Source organism: Salvia hispanica, chromosome 2, assembly GCF_029641045.1.
Source record: "Salvia hispanica isolate PSC_SH4W2 chromosome 2, Shi_PSC_v1, whole genome shotgun sequence".
Taxonomy (NCBI): Eukaryota; Viridiplantae; Streptophyta; class Magnoliopsida; order Lamiales; family Lamiaceae; genus Salvia; species Salvia hispanica.
Genome location: NC_142693.1, coordinates 42,937,179 through 42,950,808, shown reverse-complemented (window position 1 = coordinate 42,950,808; position 13,630 = coordinate 42,937,179). Strand labels below are relative to the sequence as shown.

Below are 13,630 nucleotides of genomic sequence, written 5' to 3'. Positions count from 1 at the left end.
GTTCTTACCTTCTCCTGGAACGACGGCACGGATGGTTGGAGACGATGGGTGGTCGTGTGGAGGGGTGACGATGTGGAGAACTAGAGGGCAGAAGCGTCGAGTGGACGGCTGGAGGCTGGAGTGGAGGAGACGGGCTGGAGCCTGGAGCCTGGAGCCTGGAGTGGAGTCGCTTATAGGCTTGGAAGCTTGGAGCTAGAGAAATATAATATTATAGTATTAAAATATAATTTGGTTTTTTAATTTTTTTTTTCTTCTGGATCAAATCAAAAAGTTTCAAATTTTAAAATTGAATCGAACTCACTTTTAAAACTTTGGTATGATTCAGCTCGTTTTTCGGATTTTTTTTTCACACTAAATGTAAGTGCGAATGAATAAAAGATTGACGAAGATAAAAATTTGTGTTAAAATATTTTAATTGTATTTTGAACAGTGAAATTGGAGTAAATTTGTGTTAAAATATTTTAATTGTATTTTGAACAGTGAAATTGGAGCACTAGCACATATAAATTTGATGTGTAAATTATGTGTCCTTGTAGTATAGTTACATTGCAATATTTATGTTATACTAGTAGTTGTTAGGATAACAGAGGTAGTCACAAACATAATTAAAATAAGTTTATCTACGCCGAGAAGAAATGATTTAGTATGAGATTTTATTCATAATGGCGTGGTGTTTCGTTTGCTAGATAAAATTAGGGGTAACAAAATAAGTAGTAGTTGGGTAGTTTCCATTTTGACCCGATCCCGCCGGCGATAATGGCAAAGGGGCAGGATCGGGTAGTATATTTTAGAGTTTTGCGAGTAGTATGTATATACCCACTACCCTCACGGGTATACTCGTTAGTCCCGATAATACCCGATATTATTAGTATTAGTTATACACAATCTTTTATAGAATCTAAGTCTCTTCTGAGAGATCATTTGAAACATTTTTATATTTCAACGAATATTCAATTGAAAACTCACCGGAACTAGCTATAGAATTCCCCTCCATTTTATTCTTAATCTGTTCAAAGCTTACCATCAAAATTAATATAGTAAATTAATTAGGAAATACGGTTGTCTATTATGGGAAATACGGTTGTCTATTTCCCATAAATTTATTCTCTTATAAATTTATTTTTGGGTCAGGTACGGGATACCTGACACGAGTATCGGATAGTCCCGATATGTTGTGGGGCTGGTATTGGGGCAACAAATTTGGCTAATCGGGTATAGGTACTCGACTTGTCAGGTGCGGAGACCCGCCGATAACCCGTTTCGCCACCCCTAGATAAAATAGTATCAAAATATAATCTAGGATTAAGTTGTGAGATTATTTTTTAGAGTGAACTACATAAATGGTACCTGATCTTTCAATTTTGCACGTAAATGATACCTGATCTTTATTTTATATCGTTTTTGGTATCTATAAATCACATTTTTGGTATCTGATGCAATTTTCTTCCCAAAATGCGCTTTAAATAAATATATTATTCCATTTATATCATAGAGGGTATTTTGGGCATACTTAAAATTAGTACCAAAATTGATATTATAATATCTTCTCTCATTCTCCTCACTCTTTATACTATTATTATTAGAGTGAACTACATAAATGGTACTTGATATTTCACTTTCGCACATAAATGGTACCTGATCTTATTTTTATATCATTTTTGGTACCTATAAATCACATTTTTGGTACCTGGTGTAATTTTCTTCCCAAAATACCCTCTAAACAAATACATTTTCTCATTCATGTCATAAAGGATATTTTGGCATAAATAAAATTAGTACCAAAAATGATATTATAATATCTTCTCTCATTCTCCTCAATCTTTATACTATTATTTATAATCAATATTAATATTATTATTTTGATTTTATATATTAATAATTAATTTATTTTTTATCATTCAAATATACTTAATTATAATTATAGATATAATATATTTAATTATTATAATACTAAAAACTGATAGTAGTTAATAAATAATTGTAGTATAATTATATAAATTATGAATCACCAGATTATTACGTAGTAATAATAATAATAATAATAATAATAATAATAATAATTAATAAATAATTGTAGTATAATTATATAAATTATGAATCACCAGATTATTACGTAGTAGTAATAATAATAATAATAATAATAATAATAATAATAATAATAACAATAATAATAATAATAAGAATAATAATAATAATAATAAATATTATTATTATTATTATTTTACATTAAATTAGTAACTTATTAATATAGCCTTAATAAAAATTTAACATTGTGAATTGTATTCATAATGATATAAAGAGTTGAATATTTTTAGTTAGGTGTTTCAACCTTAAAATGAGTATAAAAAATTTAATAAAAAATATTCAATTGATTTAATTACTTTAAATAATTAGTTTAATTAGGCATTTTGTTCTTGATTTATATTATGAATGCAATTAGATGTATGTATAAAACACTAAAAAGAAAAAAAGAAAAAGAAGAGAAGCAAAAAGAAGGAAGAAGAAACATAAACTAAGGAGAAAAAGAAAAAATAAAGGAAGATAAAATGTTTAAAAAAATAAGAAGAAGAAACTAAAAAAGAAAAAAAGAAATAAGAAAGGAAAAAAAATAATCACATATTTGGTACTCCTAATTGAAATTTCTAAAAATATCCTTTGTAAAAAAAATCACATATTTGGTACCCAGGGTTATTTTTGTCATGGGGTACCAAAAACGATATAAAATAAAGATCATGTACCATTTATGTGCGAAAGTGAAAGATCAGGTACCATTTATGTAGTTCACTCTTATTATTAATGTTATTATTTGATATTATAAATTAATAATTAATTCATTTTTAATATCAGTTCTGTGGTTATAATTACTTAAATAGGGGAGTGATCAATTGCTAACTAATTAGCAATTCCAAACTAAGACTAAATCTTAGCCATTAGATTAGAAGATCTAGTGATTGAAATAATGTCACGTGAATTATATTTTTAATTAAGAAAATTAATAAATAAAATTAGAGGGTGTTAATGTCAATTCTCTCTCATTAAAATTATCTTTAAACTTTAAATTTACGTAACTCTCTCGATTTAAATTATTTTTTCGCAAAAAATATATCAAATCAAAGATAATTTTATTAGGATTCCAACGAGATGTCAATTGCAAATGTTCCGACGACGTTTGGATGATGAAATTTGATATTTTTTATTTAAGTTTTCGTAAATGTTGATAACCAGATTTTTATCAACAAGTACATCAAAAAATCTCAATAAAACCATGTAAAAATCTCAATAAAACCATATAAAAATCTCAATAAATATGTGTTGATATTGTTAGGTTTGGTATACTGAAAAGCATGTTTCGAGCAAGTTTCGCTCGAATAGAATCTTGCTTGTATACGTAAAACTCTATAATCCACTTTTAACCCGATTCAGTATTATTCGAGCAATTCCGCACGAATAAAATCACTATTATTGTTACATTGTGTTTGCTTGTGCATTTATAAGATGTTTTATAAACATTTAAATGTATAAGAAGCAAACAAAGTCTAAGTCTTTTGCTTAGTAGATCGGTTGTGGGCGGCGTCCACTTTAAGGTAACACGGTCAGATCTATGCAATGCTTTGCAAAAGAAAAAGAAGAATTTCACAACCTAGATAGGCTTAAACTACCTATCGTGAAAGGTTGCAATGTCAGTCCGCATATTTCTAAGCCTTACTGAAATAAGATGACATTGGTGTGGTATAGCACTGAACGGATCTAACAGCAAGACGTGTCTTTATGCTATCTACTGAAAGACTAGGTCTTGATAAAATACTATTTCTTAATCTACATATGTTAGCATTGAGCATACGGAATTGATTATGCACTACTTTGACTTATCAAATGGTGCGGGTTTTTCGCAACCCAATAATCCTGATATATTGGGTAGTGGTGATTAATATATAGCGGTGCTAGGATTGCTATTATGTTGAAACGTGCGCGGGGTGAGTCTCGTTTGATAATGTCCTCAAGAGGAGCTCGAACAAGGTTTTATTATTCGGAAAACTGGCCAGTTGGAGTTTTATTACTCTATGAATAATAAATAACTCTTGCTAAGTCCACTCTTGGAATTAATAAGATGTTAATTAATTAAGTCCATAAAAGACATTAATTAATGGACATTTATATCTTAAGCGAGGGAAATAAATAATAAACAAAGTGGAAACCCGGATTACTTGTAATTTCGGATTTGGATGGGGAGAGTTCAATATTACTTCTATAGTGGCTGCTCGTAATATTCCAATATAAGCTTGTATTAAATTGTAGGTTCAATTTAATTAGTAAAAAGCTAATTGGGGGAGCCCATATCCAAAACCTTCCATAGATCCCTGTCTGGGCCCAAAAGGAACTTAATATAAATAGCAGAATAAAGGAGACAGAAATCATTCATTATTATTACTCATAATTTTCGTCCCCCTCTACTTAGAGGAGTTCGAATTTCTCTCCTAATTGGAGAAGGATTTCTCCTGTCTTTTTTATTCGAGTTCTAGTATTTTGATGAGATCAGCCCACCCTGATATCGAGATACAGTTCGGAAACCAGAGAGAAGATCCGTGGTCTAGTATTGAAGATCATCACGTGGAGAAGGCGCGAGCAATCGTCGATTCTTTGGAGAATCAAATCGGTAACTCTAAACCGTAGTATTCATGTTTAGGATTTACTTTCTATGAGCATGAATTATTTGCGTTCTAGCATGCAATTATCTGTTAAACATGTGAATTGATTAATCGCATAATCGGTCAAATAGATCCGTATCTGATTTATTTGTTTTGTACAAGTCTTCCGCTGTGCAGGGGCACCAAACCCCATCAGATATTTTCTTGTACTAGTGTTGATATTCTTATGTCATATTGTTGATATTTGTAATACACTATGTTGATATAAAAAAACATTCACGAAAATTATCATATGATAACCTAATGACGATATTACCCTATTGTTGATATTTTGCCTACTCTTTATTGAGATTCGTAAGATTTAATCTCATTCACTCATTTTAAAATTTAAGGGTGGAGATTTGGTCTTGATTTTGGATTAGGGTGCTATAAGAATTAGAATATGACCCTACTTAAATATAATTATAGTTATAATTATATTTAATTATTATAATAATATTATTGTTATAATACTAAAAACTGATAGTAATTAATAAATAATTGCAGTATAATTATATAAATTATGAATCACATAATATATGTAATTATTATTATTATTATTATTGTTATTATTATTTTATATTAAATTAGTAACTAACTAATATAGTAGCCTTAATAAGAATTTAACATTATGAATTATATTCATAATGATATAAAAACTTGAATATTTTTAGTTAGGTGTTTTAACCTTAAAATGAGTATAAAATAGTTTAATAAAAAATATTAAATTGATTTCATTACTTTAAAAATTAATTTAATTAGGTATTTTGTTTTTTATTTATATTATGAATGTATTGGATGTATGTATAAAACACTAAAAAGAAAGAAGAAAAAGAAGAGAAAAGAAAAAGAAAAGAAGAAGAAACAAAAGAAGAAAAAAAGAAATAATAAAGGAATAAAAAATAATCACATATTTGGTACTATTTAATTGAAATTTTCAAAAATATCCTCCATGAAAAAAATTACATGTTTGGTACCTAGGGTTATTTTTGTCATGGGGTACCAAAAATAATATAAAATAAAGATCAGGTACCATTTATTTGCGAAAGTGAAAGATCAAGTATCATTTACGTAGTTCACTCTATTTTTTAAGAGAGTGACTATGACTAATTATCACATAATTATTCATGTAGGATTGAGTTGAGGGATTCATGAACCAAACAAATTACATATTTAATCCTGAGATACAATCTTGCAAACCGAACAACCACAATAGGGATTACGTTAATATAAACTAGTACTACTATAAACTACTCCCTCTTTTCCATCATAAATGTCACACTTTCCTTTTTAATTTGTCTCACAAAAGATGTTATATTTCTTTTTAAAAAAATGTTCTATCAATTAGTATAAATACACTATTTCCTCTCCACCTAAAACACAAAACAATATCTCCAAAATCTTGTGTCATTTTTCAAGTGTGTCATCTATAAGACCTCCCTTCGTTTGTCATTAGGAGTCTCATTTTTGGCGGTATGAGTTTCAAGAAATGTTAAGTAAAGTGAGTGGAAAAAAATTAGCTCTCACTTGTAAATATTAGTTTTAAATGAAATATGAGTGAAAAGAATAGTGAAAGTTGAGACTCTATTATCCATTTATGGTAAAAATAAACCGAAACTTCTATTCACGTACAGATTAAATTAGAAAAATAGAACTACTTTTCGCGGACGAAGGCAAGCGGAAGGAGCATATGTTATTCAAAATGTCAATTTAGTAAATGAAATGACAAAAATGAAAGAAGAAGAGAAGCAACGAAAGTTTCATGACGCCCTTCTCAAGATGCTATATCCGCCCCCGTCTGATTCTGACAAAGTATGTCTTCAGAGCTCCGCAGATTACTAATCTATGTTCTGATCTATCCTTCTGAAAACAGGATGACGAGGAAAAACAAGACGATGAAGCAGGAACTAATTTAATCAAGTTGTTGAATTACCCTCCAGGTGTTTGTTAAAATTACTTGGAATGATTTAAGATTTTAGCCAATTCAATTTTTCTACTTTATTTTCGAATATAGAGAGTGAGGAGGAGATAGATAAGGAGGAGCCATCGATGTCAAGCAGCGACGGTGGCGATGGGAAATTGACCAGGGCTCAGAGGAAGAGGCTTCGGAAGAGGAAGCTGAAAGAAGCAAATTCCCGGCGCAGAAAGATTATCGGGCCTCTGTTACCTGCTTCAGAAGATGATACCGATGGCAACGCCAATGATGTGAGTAATGCGCCTGAACAAAATGCCGCAGCAAATGGTTTAGGTGAGATTTGAATGTCATTTTCTGTCACTTTGCTTTTGTAATACTCATATAAATGTGTTTTGATGCTGTAATCGTTAGTTAGTCGAGAAGAGGAGGCTTGTAGCTCGAACAAGAAAAAAAGAAGGAAGCCGAAGAAGAAGGTTGTTGTAAAACCCGAATCCGTCGAGCATCATCAGCAATCGAAATTAAGGTCTGAAAATGACAGTGGATGATAAGGTTGATGGTGATCCCCGATCAAGTTCACGCTTTCGCTAACCGTCCGACATCTTTATGGATTTCAAACAATGATAGTTGAACAATTCTGTTATTATGGTACTGTTGTTTATCTCATTTTCAGTTGTCTTTTTTTTTTCTCAAAAGCTAGGCATGTGACAACGTATCTTGGTTCGTTTTTACAATGTCAAGGTTACATTGAATTTCATGATTAACCATCTCACATTCACTTTTATGAATAATATAGTCCTAGACAAGCCACATGGAGTACATTGTATTTCACTAGTTTCTTGTCTAATGAACTGAACACTACTTTCGCTGACTCAGACTTTGTTAATTTTTCTGGGCGTTTGCTTTTATAAAAGTCAGAGGTCTAATTTAAGGTGGTTCATCGATGGATACACAATTTAATCCATTGATTTACTACTTGAAATCATATTTTTGATGGATCGTGAGGATAATCGTGGCGTTGTTGGAGACAGAGGAAGAGTTATGCTGAAGAAAACAGGAAGTTACATAGAGATGAGAATGATATGATATTTCTTCTTTTTTTTTCGAAAGCTTTGGTTAGCATATCATTTTGTGTATCCATGTGGATATCCCACGTCCAAGCTCCGACTATATATATCACATTTTATGGTATATTTTGTAATCTTTAAGCTATGATATTTTCGAAAATGATAGGATAAACAAACATAGTTTTGTATAAATGTGATCAATTTTGCGGATGCTCTTGTGCCATCAACTTTGAAGTTATTTTTACTTGTGAAGAGAGACAGTATGTGTAACATCCCGGAATTTAGAACCCTAACCTTAGAGCCCTAAAATTTATTATCGATGACGTGGAAGATATGAATTATTTGATAAGTGAATTTATTACATGAGTTTATTTGATTGAGAAGTTTGAAAAGTCAAATTTGTTGACTATTATGATGTGACATATGTGATTAATTAATTTATGAGATGAATTATTTGATTAAGGGTGAGTGAGAATATTAGAGAAAATTTCCATAAATACTAGGCACTATTTCTTTGTGATTTTCGAAAATCACATGTAGAAGGAAAGGAATTGTTTTATTTTATTTGACCTCTTATTTGATTTCTTTCCATACCTAGAATTTAAATATTCTACCAAATCTTTCCATACTTCAAGAGATCCTTACCATACCTTATTTTAATTAATATTCAAAAAAATCCATGCCTTAATTAGGCTCAAAATACACGCCTATTTCTAGGCCAATGGGGGAGAATTTTTTATTTTATTTTGCTCCGTGATATTTTATTCTACTCCGTAAAATATACCAAAATAAAATCTTGGCTAATTAAAAAGCCTAGTTTTCAAAAAATTACATGGAATATTGCCTTAGAGTCTATTTTTGTTAAATCTTCTTCCCTACTCCATAATATTTGTTTTATTAATTGTGGAGAATAAGATCTTACCAAATATTCTATTCTAATTACCTAAAGATCTTGTTGAGCACTATAAATAAGAGAACCCCTAACCCTAAACCCCATTATTTTCGTCCCCCCCCCCATCCTCTCACTCTCTCAAATTATTCTTCTTCTACTCTCCAATATTTTGCTATCTTTTGGAGAAGAATTGAAGTTTAATCCAAGAATTCTTGAAGAACCAAGCCTCTACTTTGTTTCTACCGATCGTTTTCCTCTAAAAAGGTATTTTGTTTATATATAAGTTTTCTTTTCTTCTTCTCCATCTTTTTCTCCTTTCCAACCGATTAATCGGTCTTCTTGAACCCTCATGCATCTTCTTTGAGTGAGATTGGGATGAAAAGGGAAAGGGAATTTGGAACATGTGTGTGCGTGCGTGCGTGTGTGAGTGTGGCGTGAGTGTGTGTCGTGTGTGTGTGTGTTGTGTTGTTTGGTGTGCTTGATGGCTAAATATTCTTGTGTGATATATGTTGATGTTAGAACTAGGATTGAGATGTGAATGAAAGTCATATGAGGAACATGATCTTTGATTTGTGATAATAAGATGAATCGATGGGAAAAAGGGAAAGTGTTGAGACATGCATGAGTTAAGAGTTGTGATTGAATCTGATTTGTGAATATGTGCCTATGTGAATAAAAAGGTGAAACCTCGGTTGCGAAGCCAGATAACGGAAAAGCGAAACTACTTGAAACTTAAGCAGTCTAGGTGGGCTTTACTCTTAAAACTCTCTTTTATTTTTTGTCAAAAATATTGATTGGAGTTATAAGGGTGGTTTAACTGCTATGCCATGCCTATGTTTGTTTTATTGTGAGATTGTGTGCCTGATGCCTAGTTTGTGAGTTCGCTCCATTGGGCTATAGGGCTATGGATATGATTATACGAATTCGGGTCTGAGTATGGGCCGCAAACCCTACCAGGCTGTGTACACGAGGGGATCGGGAGCCGTCCTAACTAGTCGGCCGGTCTCGTGGGCGAAAAGCGTGGCCACGCTTTCGTCGCACCATGGAAAGATTGAGATTGTGATTGTGGAAATTGATGAGAAAATGGGAGATTATTTGATTGGCCAATCTATGAAAATATTTTGTGATACTCGATGATATTTTATTTGACAAATTGTAAAACTCGAGTTCACTTGGTAAGGGTGGCATAACTTATAAAATGTTTTGGTAACGAGCTCACTGAGTATTTCAAAATACTCAGCCCTCAATGTGTTTTCCTTATGTGCAGGTTGAATGACGACGAGCGGTGGCGGGTGTTGAGCATGATAATTAATTAAGATGGATGTTATGAACTTCAAGTGTAGTTGTGTCTTCATACATGGCTATTCTTTCTCTTGGTCGTTTTCCGCTGAGTTTTGATGCACCTTAGAGTTCGTCGTTTTTGAATATTTACATCTTTCCTTCGATTTGAGGCCTTAGACTTTTTCTTGTGATTTTATCTTAAATATTATGTCGTACTCTTGAGAATTTGATCGTTATTTATGATACATCTTTCTCTTTCTCATTCAAACTTTTAGGCTAAGTTGTTGCTTTAAATACTCTGATAGTTCTTTTAAATCTCTTGGTCAAAATTCTTTAAATGAAACCCTAGCCATGTTCATTTCTTCGAGTCCGTTTGGTAGCAGTTGCCGCATTTATTGTACCCTAGGAGAGCGGGCTGTTACAGTATGAATACAATTTAAAGTCTATTGTTAACTATAGAATTTTGAGTTATAGTTTTGAGTTATTGGATGATGAAATTTGGCTCAGTCAAATTTAAGAAAAAGACAAAATGATGTATTTTTTGCTAACTAAAAATTAGAACAAATTAAAATTAAATATAGATATAGAGTTAGTGTCTTCATAATTAATTGAGTAAAAAAAACAAGAAAGTAGTAGAAGAAGAGACAAAATCACACAAAATATAAAGAGTGAACTACAAATTTAGGATCTGATGCACATTTTCGATACCTACATTTCAAAATATCATTTGTGGTTCATATACTATACCTCCTGTTGACTATTTTTCACTTTTTTCGAACTAAGAGCATCCGCATCGCTGACTCGATGCTGGCTCGGTCTCGTCTCGACGAGACGAGCCAGCATCGAGACAGCGTTGCGAAGCTTGTCTCGTCTCGACGAGACGAGACATCTCGTGGCAAGACGCGTACCGGCGAGGCCGGCCTCGAGCTGGCGAGACGACGTGCGCGCCCACGTGGCGCGCGCTGGAGCATGGCATGACGCCCACTCGCCGGCCCGCGAGTGGGCTTCGGAATTATGACGTAATAATTTTTTTTTTTTTTATAAATTCGAAAAATTCAAATTTAATTAAAAAAAAAATTCAAACGGTCAAATGACCGTTGGGAACAAACGGTCGAATTTTTAAATTTTTTTTCCTTTATTATTCTATAAATATACTCCATTCACCATTTTACACACAAACACTACTCTCATTCCTCTTCCATTTTACACACAAACACTACTCTCAAATTGTTGAAAAAATGTCCGGCGATGGAAACTCCAGCGGCGGCGGCTCCAGCAGGCGGCGCTCCGGCGGGTTCGACTTGAACTCGTTCGACGATTGGGCGAGCATGTACAACTGTTTGGGTACTCCCGGTTTGTCTCCGGGCACCCAAGCCTCGACCACTCCGCCGGCGTACCAAACACCACATTTTGATGTGGATACATACTATCGTCCCTCGCCCCCCCCCAGAGGTACGGGCAATCGCCGGGATTATCCCAAATTCCGGAGAATTTTTTGGCGCCTGAACGCATTTTGCCCGACTGGCCAATAGGTGGAGGCTTCGGCTCCGGCTCCGGCAGGATCAGCCTTAGGCTTGGCGTCAATGCCGAGGAGGAAGAGGAGGAAGAGGTTGTGGGAGACGGCGCCCGCCATTCTAGGGTATAATAAATACGGCGACTGCTACTTAGGCGAACATAAAGGCAACAAGAACGTAGACTAGGGTTTCAGTTAAAGAGATTTGACCAAGATATTTCATGAACTATCAAGGCAACGAGTCAACGACTAAATCACGAAAATCAAGATTTTATAGATAACATAGGCTAAGCTCAAAAGTCAAGGGTTTATTGTAAATCCAACAAAACACAATATTTCACAATATTCCAATTCAAAGAAATGAGTTCAACTCAACCAAAGATAATAAGTTCCCAAATATTCAGCGGAAGCAATCCAAGAGAAAGCGAAGCCATGTATGAAGACACGACTACACTTAAAGTTCCAACATCCATTTTATTCGATTCAACTGTCTCAACACCACCGACCGCCAGTCGCCGCTCAACCTGCACATAGGGAAAACACATGTAGGGCTGAGTATTTTAAACATACTCAGTGGACTCATGCCAAAACGTTTTAATAGTTATGCCACTCTTACCATAGTGAACTCGAGGTTTAGCATTTAATTTAAAAGATAGCATCGAGTATCACAAAATATTTCATGGACTGGCCAGTCAACAATACCTCCCATTTTCTCATCAATCAACAATATCATGGTGCAACGAAGTGTGGCCACACTTTCGCCCACGAGACCTGCCGACTAGCAAGGACGGCTCCCGATCTCCCGTGTACACTAGCCTGATAGGGTTTGCGGCCCTACTCAGACCCGAATTCGTTTATATAGCCCTATAGCCTAATGGAGCGCACTCGCAAACTAGGCATCAGGCACACACAATATCCAAAATAATCATAGGCATGGCATAAAGTTTAATCCACCCTTATCGCTCCACTTTCATATATTTGCAACATAAGAGAGAGTTTAAGAATAAAGCCCACCTCGATTCCTAGGCAACAAGTATGTTCTTCTTCTTGTTATCACTCCGTGAACGCGAGTTCTCACGTTTAATTTATGTATTACAAGTAAGTCTCAATCATGAATCAAAATCATGCATGTTCTCACATTTCCCTTCTTCCCATCGATTATTTTTAATATCATCATTCAAAATCAAAGTACGATTATCATAACGCTTTTATTCGCACAACAACTCCAGATTTATCATCAAATCGTGTCACGCATGAGTGTTTCAAAACACACCCACACACACACACAAACACACGCACCAACACACACACCCACACGGTTTCACACACACACATACATGTGTATCCCATTCATCAATTAATTTCCCCTTCACTCATTCTAAATACATGTGGACTCAAGAACACCGATTGATCGGTAGTGGAAGAAAAGGTCAAAATAAAAATATCTTTTCAATAGAACAATCGGTAGGAAACAAGTAGTAGCATTGGTTCTTCAAGATTTCTTGAATTGCAACTTCAATTCTTCTCCTAAAGATGAAGAATAAATGGAGAAAAGTAGAAGAAAAATTTGAGAGAGTGGGGAGAGGGAGAGAGTGACGTGAAGAGAGAGGAGGGGGGGGGGGGCGATTTTTGTTGTGATCTAGGGTTAGGTTTCTCACTCTTATTTATAGAGTGCAAAATATAATCCCATAATTAAATAAATAAAGATTTGGTAGAGATATGGGATAGTAGTGGCGTTAAAACTGGTGAGGAAAAAGGGGATTTCGAATTTTTATGCTATTTATTAGCATATGATTTAATTTGGATATTTCACGGAGTAGGATAAAATATCACGGAGCAGAATAAAAATAAATCTCCCCAATCAACATGAAATAGGCGTGATTTTCGATTCCTTCCCCAAGGAATTATTTAAAATCCTAATTTAATTAGGATATGTCAAGATCTTCTTAGATATGACAAGATATGCTAGGATATTTGAATTTATTTATGGAAGAGAATAAATAAGGGATCAAATAATATAATAAAATCCCTTCTCCCATAAAACAAGGAGATTTTCGAAAATCCCCCTAGACACAATCATAAGGGCCAAAAATTTCATCATATAAATAAGGAATAATCGGACTTTGGATTTAATTTGGATAATTATCCCAACAATAACTAAATCCAAGAAAAATAGGATTTCTTCTCCATTAAATAGGAGGGGTCGAAAATTCCACTTAAATAAATAATGCTCCTATTAAATTCTCACTCATCCCTTAGGAAAATAATTCACCACAATTA

At 33.5% G+C, this 13,630-nt stretch overlaps 1 protein-coding gene across 2 annotated transcripts; it reads left to right on the top strand.

The window, feature by feature from the left end:
- Positions 1-6,355: 6,355 nt before the first annotated feature.
- Positions 6,356-7,361, top strand: LOC125202613 (uncharacterized). Of its 2 annotated transcripts, none has more exons than XM_048101054.2 (4): positions 6,356-6,497; positions 6,559-6,625; positions 6,700-6,933; positions 7,016-7,361. In XM_048101054.2, the coding sequence occupies exons 1-4, from the start codon at positions 6,408-6,410 to the stop codon at positions 7,081-7,083; spliced, it is 459 nt and encodes a 152-aa protein (XP_047957011.1). In that variant the 5' UTR covers positions 6,356-6,407; the 3' UTR covers positions 7,084-7,361. The 2 variants fall into 2 exon arrangements, with proteins under 2 accessions (XP_047957011.1, XP_047957010.1); XM_048101053.2 differs by having other exon boundaries at positions 7,012-7,361.
- The last annotated feature ends 6,269 nt before the right edge of the window (positions 7,362-13,630 follow it).